The 19,890-nt window shown below is 43.9% G+C and overlaps 1 protein-coding gene across 1 annotated transcript; it reads right to left on the minus strand.

The window, feature by feature from the left end:
* Positions 1–1,752: 1,752 nt before the first annotated feature.
* On the minus strand, positions 1,753–6,750 carry LOC120746327 (leucine-rich repeat-containing protein 3-like). Its single transcript, XM_040051778.1, has 2 exons — positions 6,570–6,750; positions 1,753–5,547 (listed from the first exon to the last, which is right to left on the minus strand). Exon 2 carries the CDS (start codon positions 5,247–5,249, stop codon positions 4,461–4,463), a length of 789 nt encoding a protein of 262 aa, XP_039907712.1. The 5' UTR covers positions 5,250–5,547; positions 6,570–6,750; the 3' UTR covers positions 1,753–4,460.
* Between the last annotated feature and the right edge of the window lie 13,140 nt (positions 6,751–19,890).

The following is a 19,890-nucleotide window of genomic DNA, read 5'->3' on the forward strand; positions in this document are numbered from 1 at the left end:
AGCAAATGAGTGAAAAGCAATGAATCAGAGCTGTACATAAATGAAAGCCCACAAACCTCAGTGAACTGAAGAATGAGACAAAATTCCTCCACTTATAAAGTTGCATAAAAACTCATAAAAACTTATTTCACAGGACTGTATCTGCAGGGAGTGGTTGATGCTTGTGAGAATAACAAAAGAGTATTGCACTTTGATTTTCAGGTTGTTAACATTTGAAAGTACAATGAGTGTCTTTGATTTTTTGGTTGTTTTGATGCGAACTGTCTAAATGAACCAGAAGGAAAATAGATTCAAAGCTGTCATTTTCCATTTCCCCTCAAAAATCCCCACACACTTAAAAATCATTGAAAAAAAAAGAGTAAAAATCACTTTGCAGGGGCAGTTTAAACTTAAAATTTAAGTTTGCCTCCTTAAATTTTATACGAACTTCCGCAACGGCACAAAAGGCACTCTTTAATCCCTAAATTTTTCCTTCCAAAATTGCTTAAAAACAGCTAAAATTACTTTGTAAGACATAGTGTCAAAGAAATGGAAGTGTGACAGTCAACTGATGAAGACTTCATTATAAGGGGACTTTTTATTTAGTCTTATTTTCTTATTTTGTGGAGAAAAATCTACATATTTCAGTTCACTGGAGGCTTGTTTAGATTCTACTGATAACAGACTTAAACAGCAAAGCAAAGGGAGAAAAGGTCTAAAAATTCATGAGTGCTGGCAAAGAAGAAACAGCAGAGAGAAGACAAACAGATAATTTTATTGACTTTCTCCTGTCTGAGGTGATGTTTTTAGTATTTAACAAACAAAGAAAGCTATTAATCGACACAGTGCGCCTCTCAGGTGTCGACAAAAGCTGTTGTCTGCTGCGGTACTGAGCATTTCTCTCCATTTGGCTAAAGCGCTTACACAGCTCTAATGAAGTGCCACTCTTAAAGTTAGCGAGACACACTGACCTCAGCTGTATCCAGATAATTAATAATATTCGCTTCAATATGATGTACACTGCAGCCCTCGGGACTTGTAAGACAAAGTAATGTGGATTGTAATTAAAGTCCTGACTGTGTGACAGAAGGGATAGGTCGAGGTTTAGAGACTACAAGGTCAGCGATAGATATTAAGCAAAAAAAAAAAAGAAAGTTAAATGCACTTTTCTAGGGGCTGGATATGGTACAAAAGTCTTGAGCCATCCTCGTTTCTTTCTATTTCGCTTCCAAGCAGCCAGATTTAATTCTTGAGCAATAGTTCTCCAGGATTTCTGAAGGTCTTTGAAACTATTTCTTTGGACATTGGCTGTTTTTTCACTCACTTTCAGTCCAGTCCTTGTGCCTGATCATTTTCAAAGGAATGTTAATGTTTGTTAAGCCAATTAACACTGATGTCTGAATCATTTAAGCATCAAAAAAGATTTCACCTTAACACTGAAAAATGGTTTCAGTGGAAAGGTGGCTGGCAAGAAACTCTTCTTAAGGAAAGGAAACAGGGAGAAAAGCCTTATATATGAAAATTACACAAGAACTAGAGTGAAAATCAGTGATAACGGGGCTGATGGAGTGATGAATCTAAATCATCGTCAGTATACAGAGAAGTCATAACTGGACAGAAAAACACACAGTGGAGCACTATCAGTCATGGACTGGCCTCCCCAGAGCCCGGACCTCAACATTATTGAAGCAGTGTGGGATCATGTTGACAGAGAACAGAACAAAAGGCAGAAACATCCAAAGAAGAGCTTTAAATGTCCTTCAAGAAGCCTGGAGAACTATTTCTGAAGACTACTGTAATGAACCACGGCAGACCCGATGACATATTTATGCTTTTAAGCATCTCTTTATGAACGCAGTTGCTTATAAACACACGAACAGCCACAGCTCTCCCACTGCCAACCGCACACATCACCAACCACAACAACGACATGATAGGACCCCGTTCAGAGTTGTAACCCAGCGAGGCGTGATTGCAGATGCCCTGCAGGTGTGTCCGCCTTCCCTGCCCTGGCACCACCGACCACGCCCCGCTACAATTCCTTAAAGAAATTATAAGAAAGCTGCCTAAGACAGATCAGACTGTGCTAAAGAATAAAAGTGGTCACACCAAATTTTGACTTTCAGGCTCATTAGGATAGTTGATACTCTGTTTTTGCTGGCCAATAAACTGTTACACCCATTTTCCATTTTCCTTCCAAAATATGAAGATGTATTAAGAGGGTGGCTCAAGACTTTTGCACAGTTTGATAGAAACCACATGAATCGCGTAAACGTCTATGTAGCGGATAAATGGATCACTACACTGTGGATACTGAAGCACCCTCCACAATGGCTCGTTAGATTTATGAACTTGAGCCGTTAGTAGGATGAAACTATTTCTGGGTTTTAAGACGTATTAATATTCAGCTCCATCTAGATCTATGCAGCTGAAGATATATGACTTCCATATTTGGAGCCAGGGGTATTTTTCATCGTAAAATCTGTACGAACAGATAACAGGATCTCACTGTGAGGAATGTGTTATGCCTGCAGATTGTTTGAGCAGATTGGCGGAGAGCTTTCAACAATTCCCTTGAAACTGAGTAGGGAATACTTTCAGGTGTGACTACCTACAAATTGCTACCCTGTCAGTGCACAGTGTCTCTCAGTTACGATCAACTCTATGATTATTACTCCTTACTTAAAATAAATACATAAATGAATAGAACAATACACACATAACGGGTGAGATCACAGCTATGTCCATATTTTCTGGTTGATTTCTGTCCAACTATTTTTAATGAGCATCAACTTGTACACAAAAAAAGGTCATATATTGAAAAATATGGTTTTATGTTAAGTCTAAATAAAATAATTATTCCAGTAAAAATCAGTGTGTGTGTCAACAGGCATGAAATTTGTGTGATGCAATCCAAATTAATAGATGAAAACAAACAAAAACACATGTTTTCAGGTTATTGCCTTATTTGTCATCACTTCTTTTTCTGCGAGTGCTACAAGTCAAGCCGGTCCTAATTGGTGTGAATTCCACAGTCAAGTAGTTGGAAGTGTAAAAACCTGTGGGTGGGGTCCACTTTGGTTAAGCTGCTTTCAGATGTCAGGCGCAGCAGGAAGAGACTGAGGAAATTAAAAAACAACAATCATGCACCCACCGTGCAGGGGAAGTGCAGATTCAATGAGCCTACATGTTGACAACAGATTAAATCATGTCGATATCGAGTTTGTTTAAAGGGGACCTGTTATTCTTTCACTTATATCCTGCAATATACACTGTTACACTTGTAAATGCTCATAATAAACATGGTTAAAATTTCAAGTAAATCACTCAGAATACAATCAAGGAATCCTTATGTACAAAACGCTCAGACTTCAGACTGCTCTAAATACTCAATTTTGGACTGTTTTTTCTACTTGTTACTCTGAAAGATGTCATACAAAGCCAATGTCCCTATTATATAGCACCAAATTATGACAACGCTCGCCTCAAGGCGCTTTATATTGTAAGGTTAAGAACCTATAATAATACAGAGAAAGCCACAACAATCCAGTGACCCATGTGAGCAAGCACTTGGCGATAGCGGGGAGGAAAATCTCCCTTTTAGCCGGAAGAATCCTTGAGCCAAATTGGTTGTGGCCGACTAGACTTTCCAGAATCTGAAATTTGATGAAACATTTCGTGTGTGCAGTTTAGTTAAGCAAAAATAGAGAAAGAGACGATCAGTTCAGTTCTCAAACTGAACTTTGTTTTTGTGGCAGGAATTTATCATATTTCTTCTTCCAAAAGTAACAAACTTATCAACATTTGAAGCAAAACGAGGGCTCAAGTGTGAAATGTAATTCTGGGCTGCCAAGCCACCTTAAATTGACAGTGCAGGGGTGTCACAGGGGTTCCTGCAGCCATCAAATCCCCTCTACAACACCTATATCCTTTATGCATTGCATCATTAAGCATACATCATCTTAACATTAGGAGGGAAACATATATCAGTTTTAACAGAGATTAACAGCTACTACAGCTAATTTCTCTGCTGTTGCCCCTAAAGGTCCCCCTGCTTCTTCTTTTTTTTTAAATGCATTAAACAAAATCAAACTTGGATATTTTTCTGTGAAGCCATGGGAATAATTTGTCGAGGAGCTCATTTCTGTTTCACACTCAAGTGGCTCTCAGGTTCTCCTCAGGTGGTAGCTGAACTTCTATAACTTGGTGTGATATGCAAACTTTTGAGGTGTGTTAAACACATTGGAGTGAGAAATAAGGATCTGACATCTTTTGTTATTAAAGAAGTAAAATATCTGAGTCTGAGCTGTGTCTTTCTTTTTGTTTAAAGCCTGCACTTGATGATGACAGCAACATTTTAAAACCTCCTCCTTAAATCTTTGTGCCTTCACGCCTGTCACTTTTCAATATTGCTCGCTGTAAACATATTCATCGCCTCTCTGTCATTTGTATTCATCGCTGCACTTTGATCCATATTCATCCTAAAACACGCTGCTCACTGTGTCGTAGTCCTTGCTCATGTGAGAAGTGCTGGGCAGTGATTTGAGGTACTCCATGTGCCTTCTGGCGTCCTCCTGATTGTGTTTGATGTAGTAAATGATGTAAGCTGTCACCATGGAGAACCAGCAGAACATGGCCACAAACATGGCTACGTCAGTCGTCTTGTGGTGGAAGTTGCAAAAGTTGATCCCCGAGTCCAGGACCTGGATCACTGGCTGTCCCACGTACTCCTCCTGCTCTGACGTGAAACAGCTGACCTCGTTCACCGTCTCAGGGTCGAGCCTCAGCTCCCTCAGTGTCTCCTGCAGCGAGCACTCGCAGTGCCAGGGGTTCTGGGAGAGGCGGATTCGGGCGTGCAGCTTGGTGAAGGTGTCCCTGGGGAGGCCGCTCAGATGGTTGTTTGAAAGATCCAAGGTCCGCAGGGCTTCGGAAACCCCCTGAAAGGCATCGACCTCCACACTCTCCAAGACGTTGTGAGATAGATCCAGCTCCCTGAGGCGGTGAAGGTCAGCGAAGGCTCCTTTCGGGACGTGTCGGATCTGGTTCGACGAGAGCAGGAGAACCACAGTGTCCTTGGGTAAGTTCGGCGGGATGCTTTCCAGGTTGCGCGAAGTGCACTGCACCACCATGCCGTTCCTCTCTGTGCAGTGGCAGAGCTTAGGGCAGGCATAGGCGGTCATCATCAAAGAGAAGAGAAGTGTTCCCACAAAGAAAAGAGAACTAAAAGAAGAAGGGTTTATGGATGACCTGCACCTTTGAGAGGCCCCCATTAGCCAGCGTTAGGACTGAAATCAGTGCTGCTGGTATGAGGGTGTGTTGCTTTAGAGGCATGAAATACATTCAAGCAAATGATGTCGCTACAGTTTCATTCTCAACATTCGCTTGAACATCGTTTATTCCGACAGTTAACTGATCCATCTCAAAAGAAGGCAAACGTTTGAAAGTTTGCATACTTGCTAAATGAGATTTCACAGTGAGGTATGGATGATGTAACCCAGAGACAGTACACGGTGGGAAATGTAGTCCATGGTGGGAGGGACACCTCTTCTCCGCCCGGCTGCAAGAAACCTGTGAGAAAAAAAGATGACAGTGAAACAAAGGGTGAAAAAGATATCGCGGCCCCTTCATCTCACAGCCTCTTTCCAGGAAAAGTAAATAAATAAATAAAATCCTCCCCCTTTTCTCCGACTCCTTCCTCCTTGGAGGGGGAAGTCGGTAAAGTTCAAGATTATCATAATAATACAAGGTTTTCTATAGCATGGGTCCCTCAACTCAAAATCTGTCCCCGCGAGAAAACGACAAGTCATTAAACAAGGTGTGGGCCCATCAATATGCATCAGATGAACTTTGAAAAACAGTGATTTGTGATTAAATAAGAAGTTGCCTGTAGTCTATAAGGTTAGCAGTGATGTATGTGAGAGCATCGAAGGTCGGGATGCAAATTAAAACCCTCTACAGGATGCACTGTATTCAGGCTGACGACAAGGTGCAGACTGAGTTTATCACTCAGTCTGCACCTTGTCGTCAGCTTTTTGATCAAGACTGTGAGTCTCAAACAAGCTGCTGTGTAATGGCTTCTGAATGATGTTCATACGATAAGCTAATGTTTCAGAAACTGCGGTGCCCTTTTGGAAATTACAGGGATATTAACGTGGGTGTAGCAGAGATAAGAATGCAGGAAATAAAAAAGGATATTACAGGTGTAGATGTTATTAAATGGGGGCATAATTCGGAGATAAACTCTCATAAGTTTCAGCTAATTGAGTTTAAATTTCCTTTAAAGCATCTACCTTCTATTTTTGTTCTTTATTTGATATTTTACACGATAAAGTAGATTCTAAATGGCAAACTTAATTAATTTGTTAATGTAAAAAGTATCTGATTAACTGATATATTAATTAACAGTTACAACAATAAATGCCCAGCTCCCCTTAGGAATACCATAGAAACACTTTTGCATACATTATTATTTCTATTCATGATAAAGTAATCTTATACTGATCAATACAGGCAGAATTTTTTTTTCTTTTTTCTATTTTGGTCTCATTTGGCTTAACTATTTTAAACTAAATTTGGAGTTGGCAACTTACCTGACAGCTTCACTCTGTCCTGCTGGATCTTAAACGGATTGGAGAAACATCCAGGAGTAAATCACCGCCTCATCCTCTGCAAACAAACAGACGTCTCCGCTCAGAATCCAGCTGAGAAAAAGCAGCTGCTTAAAGAGTCCAGCTGTTTAGTCAGGATCTCCTGTCTGTGGATCTTTGCAGCAGCAGCAGCAGCTGTGAGTCTCTCTCTCTCTCTCTCTCTCTCTCGCTCTCTCTGTGTGTGTGTGTGTGTGTGTGTGCAGAGATGGAGAGGTGAGGTAGCAGTCCCGGTTCCTCCTTTGTTTGCTTCCGGGAAATGCAGCACTTGGAAGACTCCGGGAAAACGTACACAACACAGAAAGTTTTTTGGCGTGTGTCCGTGTACAGTAGCACTGTATATTACCACTTTGTAGGCTGACACACTAAAGTTGATAATCATTTCATGATAGATTCTAGCATTTTTTAAATATGGAAGAAAAAAATCTTTCTAATCTTTAAGTAGAAATTTTGAGGGGTCCCGCCCACAGTGATAGAAAAACGTGTTTTCTTGTTTTCTTCCAACTCAAAGGGATTAGAAAATAAATTAATTCAGAATATATATATATTAGGGGTGCAACGATACACAAAATTCACGGTTCGGTTCGGTTCGATACTTTGGTGTCACGGTTCGATATTTTTTTGATACAAAAAAAATGTTCATGCCTTTTTAATTTGTCATTTATTAAAATTATAAATATATATTTTAACTCAAAAGTACAGTTTTTAAATTTAACCCTAACCCTTGTGCATGTTTTTTATTTTGACAGCGAATGCGCACCTGCGGACCACTTATGTGCAGCCCTGGTTATTTAGCTCGTCATATTGCAGCCACAGAAATTATTTTGTCCATGAAACCATAAAGCTGCACTTTCTTTTTGCCTTATAGTCTGATTTGTCATAACTTCTCCGTTTTGTGGTAAGCTTTTCTTTGGCTGTCACTTCTTCACCCTGACCTGTCTTATTTGGCTCAGCAGAACTAAAATATATATCCTGCTGCTTTTACACATGCACTCACATAATGCTCAGCGATTCTCTGCGTGATCAACCTCTCACATGTTTAAGCTTGCTGCGGGAGATTTCACTTGTCATGTTTGCATAGTAAGCTAACGATTAATAAGACGATGTCAGAGGAATTGGTGCACAAATTATCATCACTCAAAGATCAGTGCTGTCGCTCTCTATACACAGTTCGCACGATTGCAAAGTGAAAGCAAAAAAACAAGCGCAAATTCAAACGCCATGTCAATATGTCACATATTGACAGTGGCTCACCAATGCCAATGACATAATTACCCAGCTACATTTCTGAAAGAATGCAAAAGCATTGACATATATATTTCCTTCCTACAATAGCCCGACGGGCAGGGAAGAGATAGATTTTGGTAGCCCGACTGAAAAAATCGCTAGCTCCGGGACGTCGGGCTAGCGATATTGCGAGCCCTGTATCTGATTGAGGAATCACTCATCTTTGGAAAAGAGAGTTTATTACAGAGAAATGTCTCTTTCCAAAATAAAATCTATACTATCCGCTTCTTCTGGGCTATATTCTCAGCAGCATAAGGAGAATCATGTGCTAACAGCTGTCTAAATGACTCGGCTAAAGTTAGTAGCATGCTTGTTGTTTTTGTCTTTGCACTAGGATGATGTCGGCGTAAATGTGCAGTCATATTCGTTGTGTTCCCACTAGTGCTTTCAGGTTAATCTCGTTGAAATGACCTTAACGCCTCAACACGGCAAATCTCCGTTAACGAGCTACCGCCGATTGCCCCGTGCATGGGGCTAGACGGCCAACACGTTAACGAGCTAACTGCGCTAACACACTAGTTCCCACCCATGTAATTGAGCATTGCACGGCACATCCAACATACTGTTTTACTTTAGTCCATGACTCGCTTACCTTCAGGGTCATACGTCACATGAAAACCAAAATAATTCCAAACGTCAGATCTGAATGAGGGTGGGGGAGGTCCATGTTGCAAGGAGAGCTTAACTTCTGTCTCACTAGCTTGCCCTGCGCTCTTCCTTCTGACTATGCTGTCTGTGTTGAGCGCTCAGTGGATCTGCGCTCGAAAGTGCAGCCTAGGCGGAGTAGTCGAACGCAGATTCACTGAGCGCTCAACACAGACAGCATCGTCAGAAGGAAAGTTGATAAAATAAATTACAAATGTTGTATTGTTCGATACATATGCGTACCGAACCGAAAGCACTGTATCGAATGGTTCAATATCGATACGAATATCGTTGCACCCCTAATATATATATATATATATATATATATATATATATATATTGAGAGAGGGAAGGTAGTCAGAACTGAGGGGATTGAACTACCAGAAGGCAACATTGCAGACATAGAGGACAGTTACAAGTACCTGGGGATCCCGCAGGCAAATGGGAACCATGAAGAGGCCGCTAGAAAGGCTGCAACCACCAAGTACCTGCAGAGGGTCAGGCAAGTCCTGAGGAGTCAGCTGAATGGTAAGAACAAGATCCGGGCCATCAACACGTACGCCCTGCCCATGATCAGGTACCCTGCTGGGGTAATAGGCTGGCCAAAGGAGGAGATAGAAGCCACTGACATAAAGACAAGAAAGCTCCTTACCATGCATGGAGGGTTTCACCCCAAGTCCAGCACCCTGAGGCTGTACGCTAAGCGGAAGGAAGGGGGCCGGGGACTGGTGAGTGTCAGCACCACAGTCCAGGATGAGACAACGAACATCCAAGAATACATTGGGAAGATGGCCCCAACTGACCGAGTGCTCAGTGAATACCTCAGGCAGCAGAAACCCAAGAAAGAGGAGGGAGACGAGGAACCATCATGGAAGGACAGGCCCCTGCACGGTATGTACCACCGGCAGATAGAGGAGGTGGCTGATATCCAGAAATCCTACCAGTGGCTGGACAAAGCTGGACTGAAAGACAGCACAGAGGCACTAATCATGGCAGCACAAGAACAAGCTCTGAGTACAAGATCCATAGAGGCTGGGGTCTATCACACCAGGCAAGACCCCAGGTGCAGGCTGTGTAAAGATGCCCCAGAGACAATCCAGCACATAACAGCAGGGTGCAAGATGCTAGCAGGCAAGGCATACATGGAACGCCATAACCAAGTGGTGTAGTGTAGTGTACAGGAACATCTGTGTCGAGTATAACCTGAAAGTCCCGAGGTCAAAATGGGAGATGCCCCCAAGGGTGGTGGAGAATGACCGAGCTAAGATCCTGTGGGACTTCCAGATACAGACGGACAAAATGGTGGTGGCTAACCAACCGGACATAGTGGTGGTAGACAAACAGAAGAAGACGGCCGTAGTGATCGATGTAGCGGTTCCGAATGACAGCAATATCAGGAAGAAGGAACACGAGAAGCTGGAGAAATACCAAGGGCTCAGAGAAGAGCTCGAGAGGATGTGGAGGGTGAAGGTAACGGTGGTCCCCGTGGTAATCGGAGCACTAGGTGCGGTGACTCCCAAGCTAGGCGAGTGGCTCCAGCAGATCCCGGGAATAACATCGGAGATCTCTGTCCAGAAGAGCGCAGTCCTGGGAACAGCTAAGATACTGCGCAGGACCCTCAAGCTCCCAGGCCTCTGGTAGAGGACCCGAGCTTGAAGGATAAACCGCCCGCAGGGGCGTGCTGGGTGTTTTTATTTTATTTTATTGATATTGTAGCGGGTCAGGGCTGTTCGGGGTTCTGTTTGTACAGTTATGTTTTGTCTATGTTGCCATAGTGACGGGTGACGTCCTCTCGCTGCGACGGTGTGTCCTTCCGGGGTCAGAGGGCGCCCCGTGTGTTGTTGTTGTTGCCGCGCTGAGCAGTTAGCTAGCGGCAGTGTTCTTCTGCAAATGTTAATAAACGGCTGTGCTCCCTGGCTAGCTCACGGGAAGCAAGACCAAACGATACCTCCGTCTCCTCCTTGTCTGAGCTCGCCACATTGGTGTCAGAAGTGGGATAGCTCACCCTCGCCGTAATGGAGAGAGACATTCAGAGGCTGGAGCAAGCCGTCGAGGAGAACATTCCCCGCTTGGGAAACTGGCGATGGAAGAGAGAGGATGTGAGCGGCCATGTAAGTCCCCCGACGGGTCCCAATGGCGCGAGCGTACCGCGGCGGCGGCCCGTCGCGACAGATGCTAGGGCAATGCTTCATGGGCTACCTCTGTCGACCCACACGCCGAGCCCCCAACCGCAAGCAGTTATGCGTACCACGCCAGTTAAGGTACCGAAATACAACGGGCTAACCCCGTTAGAGCTCTACCTCTCACAAGTGCGGCTAGCCGCCAGACATAGTGGCTGGAGTGAAGAGGAGACTGCTACACACCTAGCGCTAGCATTAGAGGGAGATGCACTGCAGATACTCCTTGACCTAGCCCCGGCAGAGCAGCATGAGCTCCAGGCCCTCACCGCGGCACTCGAGAGGCGATTCGGGCAGCGGCACTCCACTGATCAGAGCAGAGAGCAGCTAACCAACCGGAGCCGACGACCGGGGGAGAGCCAGGGCACCTTTGCAGCAGACGTGTTGCTGTATGCTCGTCGTGGCTACCCGGAGTTTCCAGCAGCAGCCCGTGAGGAGCTTAGCCTGCATGCTTTTCTGCGAGGACTTTTCCCAGAGCGACTACGCCAACATGTCCGCCTGGCCATGCCTCAGACCCTCCGTGAGGCGCTCCTTGAGGCTGAAAGGGCCGAGCCGGTGCTCACCTCGTGACCTAACCAGCAGGTGCCCCCCCAAACTACCCCCAAATCAGAGCCGCAGACTGCGACAGGGAGGGGGAGGTTGCAGAGATGTCCCAGCTGCAACCCTCGGTGCCCCCGGAGGCGTCCTCGTCGACCGACTGACCGACCGCTGCTACCGGTGCGATATATATGTCCCAAAATTGCTCAAATGTAGTTACTCATCTAAACAAGGAACAGAGGAAAGAAAACTATTGTAGTAGCTGGCCACTTTATTAGGGAAATTTGCTCTTGTGTAGTTTATGATGTAAAGCTGTAAGTTTGTAAGTTAACGCTCACTGATCACTTTAGTGCATACAGCTATTCGTGTATAGCTGAAGGGTTAGCTCAGATTATTAAATAGAGGGTTCAATCCACACGCTGGTCAAAAAGTTGCAGTGAAAGTCTTGTTTGCTCTTCTCTTTTCTTGGTTAAATATTTGCAATTAGTGAATCACACTCACTGGCCACTTTATTAGGTACACCACGGCCCATGAAGCTAGCCAGTTAGCTCTGATGGCTAGAGCCTGATGCTAACAACACTGAGGGGGTCCATGGGTTCAAGCTCAAGAACAGCCAACAATGTCAGCATGTCTTCTTGTAAATTATACTCACTGACCACTTCATTAGGTACACTGGGGGCATGAAGCTCGCTGGTTAGCTCAGATGGTTAGATCGTGGTGCTTCAATGTCTGCAGTTTGTAAGTTACAGGCACTGGCCACTTTATTAGGTACACCTGCTGATTTATAGCTAACTGGTTAGCTTAAATGGTTAGAGCGTATTGCTAATAAAAAACAATACACACACTGGCCATAAGTTTATATAGAATGACGTTTAGGCACTCGCAATCACAATGAAACAACTCCGTGCATCTAGAAGTTGTCAAGACAACCTGCAAGAATCACTCAATCTCAGCAGGAGCAGAACCAGTGCTGTCAGCTTAGAACAGGAAACTCAGATCACCGGCTCACCAAAAATGAAGAATAGAAGATTGGAAAACATGAATGCATGCATGCGTGTTGTAAATTCTGAATTCATTTTGGGGGGTTTTATACAGAGAAAGCTTCTGACAAACTGCATATCTACAAACGTTCTGCTTATCATATGTGGCATTCACTCCACTAAATGATTGGCTGAGCTCCTGAAAATGAGTTTTTGCAACTCCCCTATTGTGTAAATCAGTCCACGTGCATTATCTCTTTATTTCCCGGCACCTACTGATGTATCAAATTCAAATTTCAAGCTTGCTTGCAGTTTTGAATGACAGCTAAACCTTTTCTTTGGGACATCTTCTCTCCCTCTCTGATGTATATTTTAACCCCATTCTGTATTTGTTTGATTATTAAAAAGAAACAACACTGCAATGAGCACTTTTGCAGCCCCAAAAGGCACGACAAACTAAATTAATGAGTGTTTTGTACTCTGCCATTGAAGTTGCCCACTTATTAGCCCACTTAGAGTATACTGCATCCATTTTAATGAAAAGGAACAATAAACTTTTTATTCTCTTCATGAACATCCCATTTAAAAAAGTCTGGAGGTCCCTGCGCCTTGTTTTGTTAACCTACTGCCACCCTATTGTCCCCGTGCTCTGTGTGTGACTGATTGCTTGCCCTGCATGCCGCTCTCTGTCATTCTTCATAAACATTGATTACAATTGTCCTGCCCCGATGGAGGACTTCAATGCTGTCACACTGGCTGTGACAAAAGACCTTTTTGAAGGTATGGTGGACATGCAAAGACTGTCAGAATGCAGGCAGCGCTTTGCAAAGCATCTGTATGATTAAATGGCAGCCATGTGCAGAGTTCAGCCCCGTCAATTTTGCTGAAAGGCAGAATCATTGATTGTATTGACCAGTGAAGCATTTCAGTGTGCATGAGTTTGCTTTTACTGTGGCTGCATCCACAGCCCGTCCTAGGCACGCTGATAAATGCTGTAACAGCTCAATGGCGGCTTTTTGTTTATTTTTTTTTTTTGCCTCTTAGGTGATCGGTGATAGATTTACCTCACATCCGCCGCCATTTAAGCTTAGTGAAACTTGCCAAGGCATTTGTTTAACATCCTTACTCATCTTGTCAGGCTCCTGGCAAAATTCCTGCATGGTATCCTGTCTTAAATAAATTCAGTCCTCCTCAGGATCACAATGATATGGAGCCGGGCCAGTTAAAGTGTCGGATAAGCATTAGAGACAGAGTACTTCTGTCATATTTCACATTTGCTGTATCAGTGCTGAATTGCAAAAGATGACATTACTTCCTGTGAACAAAGATACTGTTTTTGACACCTCTTGCCTGGCTTGTTATAGATGACATTGTAAAGTCACTCTCTGAAAGCAGCACCGCACTGCCCTACAGTATATATTGACCTCTCCAAAGCCACACTCGGTACATTTGATAATGATTTCAGGCTGCAGAGGGTACATTGGATTTTGCTCACTCTGCTTCCAGTTGCTTTCAGTCACAGCATGTTTTAGCTCTGTGACCCTGTGACAGAGGACCAGGACAGGCGAGACCCTGGCTCACAAAAGATTTGGAGCATCTTTGAGATCTGTATGTCATTGCTGTCCTCATTGCTTTGATAAAAAGTCGTTTGCATTAGAGAGAAGGTTGTCTATAAGCAGCTTACAGCATTGCTAAGTGAGAGCATGGACAGGCTCCAACATTCATACCCTGAGCCAACACTGGGGCAGAGAACTTTTGGACGAGGCCAGTCGGACAAACCTTTATTGAAACTTTATTAAGGGTAAATTAAGTGAGAAGAGCACAGAGAGACAGACTGATCACAGTAGGATTAAAGTCCAGCTTTCAGAGGGTTTGGGGCTACTTTTGAGAAAAGAAACAAACTCATCTCAAGGTTTGCATTTATCATACTAAAGATATGAGAAATCTCTCTGAATTCGTCCATCTATCTGTTCTTTTCTTGCTGAAAAACACTTTATCTGATCTATTTCAAACTTGGCAGGTGTAAAGCTGGGGACACGAGAAAGTAAAGTGCTGAGTTTGAGGTCATTTGGCTGAGTGGTCCTCATATTTTCAATAAAAGTTTTCCATTAAAGTGACCGCTGACTGCTCCACTCTGTGTTTAGGGGGAAGCACAGACATACAGGCATGCTTATTTGGCTGTCTTTGTGATTCATTGACATTATTGCACTTTCAAGCCTCTTAAAACATTTGGATTTATTTTTAATTTTCTCTAATCCACACAGGATCTATATATCTATCTATATCTATATCTATCTATATCTATATATATATATATATACATATATATATATATATATATATAAAAACACCCAGCACGCCCCTGCGGGCGGTTTATCCTTCAAGCTCGGGTCCTCTACCAGAGGCCTGGGAGCTTGAGGGTCCTGCGCAGTATCTTAGCTGTTCCCAGGACTGCGCTCTTCTGGACAGAGATCTCCTGATGTTATTCCCGGGATCTGCTGGAGCCACTCGCCTAGCTTGGGAGTCACCGCACCTAGTGCTCCGATTACCACGGGGACCACCGTTACCTTCACCCTCCACATCCTCTCGAGCTCTTCTCTGAGCCCTTGGTATTTCTCCAGCTTCTCGTGTTCCTTCTTCCTGATATTGCTGTCATTCGGAACCGCTACATCGATCACTACGGCCGTCTTCTTCTGTTTGTCTACCACCACTATGTCCGGTTGGTTAGCCACCACCATTTTGTCCGTCTGTATCTGGAAGTCCCACAGGATCTTAGCTCGGTCATTCTCCACCACCCTTGGGGGCATCTCCCATTTTGACCTCGGGACTTCCAGGTTATACTCGACACAGATGTTCCTGTACACTACACTACACCACTTGGTTATGGCGTTCCATGTATGCCTTGCCTGCTAGCATCTTGCACCCTGCTGTTATGTGCTGGATTGTCTCTGGGGCATCTTTACACAGCCTGCACCTGGGGTCTTGCCTGGTGTGATAGACCCCAGCCTCTATGGATCTTGTACTCAGAGCTTGTTCTTGTGCTGCCATGATTAGTGCCTCTGTGCTGTCTTTCAGTCCAGCTTTGTCCAGCCACTGGTAGGATTTCTGGATATCAGCCACCTCCTCTATCTGCCGGTGGTACATACCGTGCAGGGGCCTGTCCTTCCATGATGGTTCCTCGTCTCCCTCCTCTTTCTTGGGTTTCTGCTGCCTGAGGTATTCACAGCACTCGGTCAGTTGGGGCCATCTTCCCAATGTATTCTTGGATGTTCGTTGTCTCATCCTGGACTGTGGTGCTGACACTCACGAGTCCCCGGCCCCCTTCCTTCCGCTTAGCGTACAGCCTCAGGGTGCTGGACTTGGGGTGAAACCCTCCATGCATGGTAAGGAGCTTTCTTGTCTTTATGTCAGTGGCTTCTATCTCCTCCTTTGGCCAGCCTATTACCCCAGCAGGGTACCTGATCACGGGCAGGGCGTACGTGTTGATGGCCCGGATCTTGTTCTTACCATTCAGCTGACTCCTCAGGACTTGCCTGACCCTCTGCAGGTACTTGGTGGTTGCAGCTTTTCTAGCGGCCTCTTCATTGTTCCCATTCGCCTGCGGGATCCCCAGGTACTTGTAACTGTCCTCTATGTCTGCAATGTTGCCTTCTGGTAGTTCAATCCCCTCAGTTCTGACTACCTTCCCTCTCTTTGTTACCATCCGACTACACTTCTCCAGTCCGAACGACATTCCAATGTCATTGCTGTATAGTCTGGATCAGTGAATCGATGTCTCGTTCACTCTTGGCATACAGCTTGATGTCATCCATGTACAGGAGGTGGCTGACAACTGCTCCGTTCCGTAGTCGGTACGGAACGGTATCCGTAGCCAGTCTTGTTAATGATCTCACTGAGGGGGTTCAGGCCTATGCAGAACAGCAGTGGGGACAGAACATCTCCTTGGTAGATCCCGCACTTGATGGTGACTTGTGCTATGGGCTTGGAGTTGGCCTCTAGTGTTGTACGCCACATCCCCATTGAGTTCCTGATGAAGGCTCTTAGGGTCCCATTGATCTTGTACAATTCTAGGCATTCCAGGATCCAGCTGTGGGGCATTGAGTCATAGGCCTTCTTGTAATCAATCCAGGCAGTGCACAGGTTGGTCAGTCTGGTCTTGCAGTCTCGGCTGACTGTTCTGTCGACCAGTATTTGCGCCTCTGGTATTCTTGCCAATTCCTTTCTGTGTCCCGCTCATGTATTGACCCATGTGCCTGTTCATCTTAGCCGGTAGTAGGTATTGTCCGTAGTGCTGCATTAACATCATCTAGCAGACCTTCTGAGGGTACTTCACGTAATCTTGGTAACCGGCTACGGGGGATCCAGGTTTCAAGCTTGGCCATGATCCTATTTTTCAGGTCAGTTCCTCTCGCACTCAACGATCCTTCTCCTATCGCACTTGGGGCTATGTACCCAATCTCGGGTGGGGGTGATGATATCTCCCCCCTTCGTGTTCCAGTAGCCCACTTTTCGTCAGGGTGCCCTGGTTCCTCAACACCTGACGCGGACCTTGTTGATCCGGGCGACGTCCGAGCCGGCATGCCTTCATATTTATCTGTCTCGCTCATGTCTGCGGTAGGCTTGCTTAGCATAGGGGGTCTAGCCTTAGGACCCTTACTGGATACAGAAGCCGCAGGCAGGAATCGAACTTGCGATCCTCTGTTCCAAAGGCGTGTAGTCTAACCACTACGCTATCCAGCTGCTATATATATATATATATTGATCCTTGTCTTCTCTTTTTTTCAATAATTTTCAACCGGGTTGAAGTCCGGGGTTTGTGAAGCCCATTTCAGATGTTTTGTTGGCCTGCTTTGTCTGTTCCAAAATCAGTTTTGATGTGTTTGGGATCATTGTCCTGTTAGAACACCCAAGTGTGTCCAAGTTTCAATCATCTAGCTGTTTGATTGATTTGAGGTGAAGTTGAAGAATTTGGAGGTAGTCCTCCTTCTTCATTAGTCTATCTGCTTTGTCCTGTGTACCAATATCCCTGGCAGCAAAACAGCCCGAGCATGATGCTACCAACACCATGCACAACAGCTGATACATGTTCTTAGGTTTGAAAGTCTCACCTTTACTCATACTTCTTGTCATTGTGACTCAATACCTCATTCTGACCATAAAAATTTCTCCAGAGGACATTTGGCTTGTTCTTGTGACTTCCCACTTGGTCGACACCCTCTCTGGATAGTGATGCTGGTGTTCCACAAGTTTCAAGGAGACTTGAGCCTTGGTGGTTCCTGGATTGTTCCTGAATCTCCTAAACAGTTTCCTCTCATCTGAGGGTGACAGCTCTTCCTCCAGACCTTGGAAAAATGGTGATACTTCCAAATAAATTGTACTTAAGTATAATTGTTTGAAGTGATGATCTTGGAATCTGCAGCAGTTTAGGAATGACTCCAGGAGACCTTCCCGACTTGTGTAACTCTAATAATTCTCCTTATTAGATCTTCACCTTCCCGTTGTTCTGAGTATTGGTCAATCCAATGAGCGCTGTCAAATAAATCCTTTTTATGCTGCAAATACAAACTACCTGTTAGCTAATAAAGATTGCTAACAAGAAATTAACAGGCCATGTCAAGTTAAAAGTAAATGTAGAACCTTCAGAACCACCTTTTAATAGCTCTAGGTGAATATATGCTTTTGACCCTTTGTAGATTAGAGAAAACCAAAAATAATGTATGCAAACCCAATTCTTGTTTTTTAAAGTCATTAAAGATGTATGATGCACAATCATTCCATGCTGGAAAAGAAAAATTTTAAAAAATCATTAAAAGTCCAAAAATACCATCACATTCATGCCCAAGATGAGTGCATGTAAACTTCTGATCAGAACTGCAAAGTTAACTATCAAAACTAAAAGCAGAACTCATATCCTGATCAAAATCCAACTTTAATCAAAAGGCCAACCCTTAACCTTGAAACAAAACAATTTGAAGGGTTTGAAACGTGTGAAAAAATGAAATCCAGCCGCAAAGTTATAACTTTTAAAACATGACTCGACTGTGGTGGTCTGAGACTCAGATCTGTTCAAAGATAGCTGGACATTTAATTTCGTTTATCTTTTTCTCTCCGGTTTATTGAGATAAATGAGATAAACTCACTTGTTTTTTCTGGATGACCGGTTCTGGAGAAAATTGCAGCCTGCAATCTTCCTGGTCTGCACAACCACGAATTGAACAGGAACAATCTCACACATGCACACATTCACTGAGTTCATCTGCTGTTAAACTGTTTGTACACTGCACGTGGCACACTCAGAAGAAACCTGTGAACTGTAGAAACAGAAAATTGCCAGTGGATGCTCAAAAGACATTTAGTGTGCTGGTGTTACATGTAATTTTGTACACTTAATTAGATTCTGTGATTAGACTTGAGAAACACAATCAAGTCCAAATAACTGGGTCCAGCTCTCACCTGTGCATTAAATCTGGTCTTCTATATAATATATGAAATGAATATATAGAAGGGAAGTGCAGCCTACTTCTGCATGTTTAGAGCAAAGAGACAAAAAAAGGGAGCTATTCAAAACTAATGCATGGCCGTGTGGCACTGGTATTTTGCTACCATGTTATAAAGCTAAAACTGGTGGATGTACTGTCCTCTATACCATTTTCAGGTAAAACATCTAGGAAACCTCTGTGTTTCTAAGTTGAGGAGGACTGATAATAAAATAAAAAAGATGGGGAACAATTACGATATTTTAAAAAGTGTCACCTTCCAACTGCTTTGTAGGCAACTTCTTCACTTCTTTTTGTTTCACTTTTGTTTCATCGCTTCGGCGCCGACATATATAAATCACTATCCTTTCTCTCAGAAGTGCTTAGGTCTCCCTGAAGACTTTCCTGATGGTACAGTGTGATTGTCGTGTGTCAGGAGGTCCTAAGTCAGGCACACTGTCAGCAGCACAATAAAATCTGCAACACACTGCAAAGCTCTCCACTGGATCCCTGCCTGTGATTATAGCCTGCCCACTTCTAAATTTCTCAGGCAGCTTCTTGGCGATCACCCAAAAAATCTCAATTGGGCCTTAGTCCAGCCGAGAGCCCAGGAGCTATTATATTTTTCTCTAAAGCTGTGGCTTCAAAAGCATTAAACTTATATTTTCCAGCATTGTCCTGTGCTTAGTTTTAAGCCTTTAGTGTTCCCACTCTCCCATGCAACATAAAATAGGACCAATTTTCTGTCATTTCAGATCTCTTCAGCCTTAACTCTTGGAACAACGTTTTATAGAAGAGTCATACAAGAAATTAAAACTGACATCCTGATTTTATGTGCTTCCTGCAAACAAGCTTCCTACATAATTTAGTTTCAATGGAGATCGCTGTATGATTTACTCCAATGGGGTGAAAAACTCAGTTGTTTGGGAGCTGCCTGTGAACTGTCTGCAGGTTTGGATGTTCAGCTTGCACTCTGAAAAAGCAATTTGCAGGTTCAAAGACAGCTAGCTCATATCAAGATGTTACATTGAAGGGAGTCTTTCACTGCAGTGAGGAAGGAATCTTTGGATCTCACTCTGCTGCTGTCTAGAACAAATGCTGTCCATACATATGATATATTAATGAAAGAGGAGAAGCTGTACATTAAAAGAGGTACTGATCAGAT

Source organism: Simochromis diagramma, unplaced genomic scaffold, assembly GCF_900408965.1.
Source record: "Simochromis diagramma unplaced genomic scaffold, fSimDia1.1 OVJJ01000107.1, whole genome shotgun sequence".
NCBI classification, from domain to species: Eukaryota; Metazoa; Chordata; class Actinopteri; order Cichliformes; family Cichlidae; genus Simochromis; species Simochromis diagramma.

Excerpts from the sequence above, each read along its gene's own strand:
- LOC120746327 (XM_040051778.1), bottom strand. The coding sequence starts at position 5,249 with ATGGGGGCCTCTCAAAGGTGCAGGTCATCCATAAACCCTTCTTCTTTT.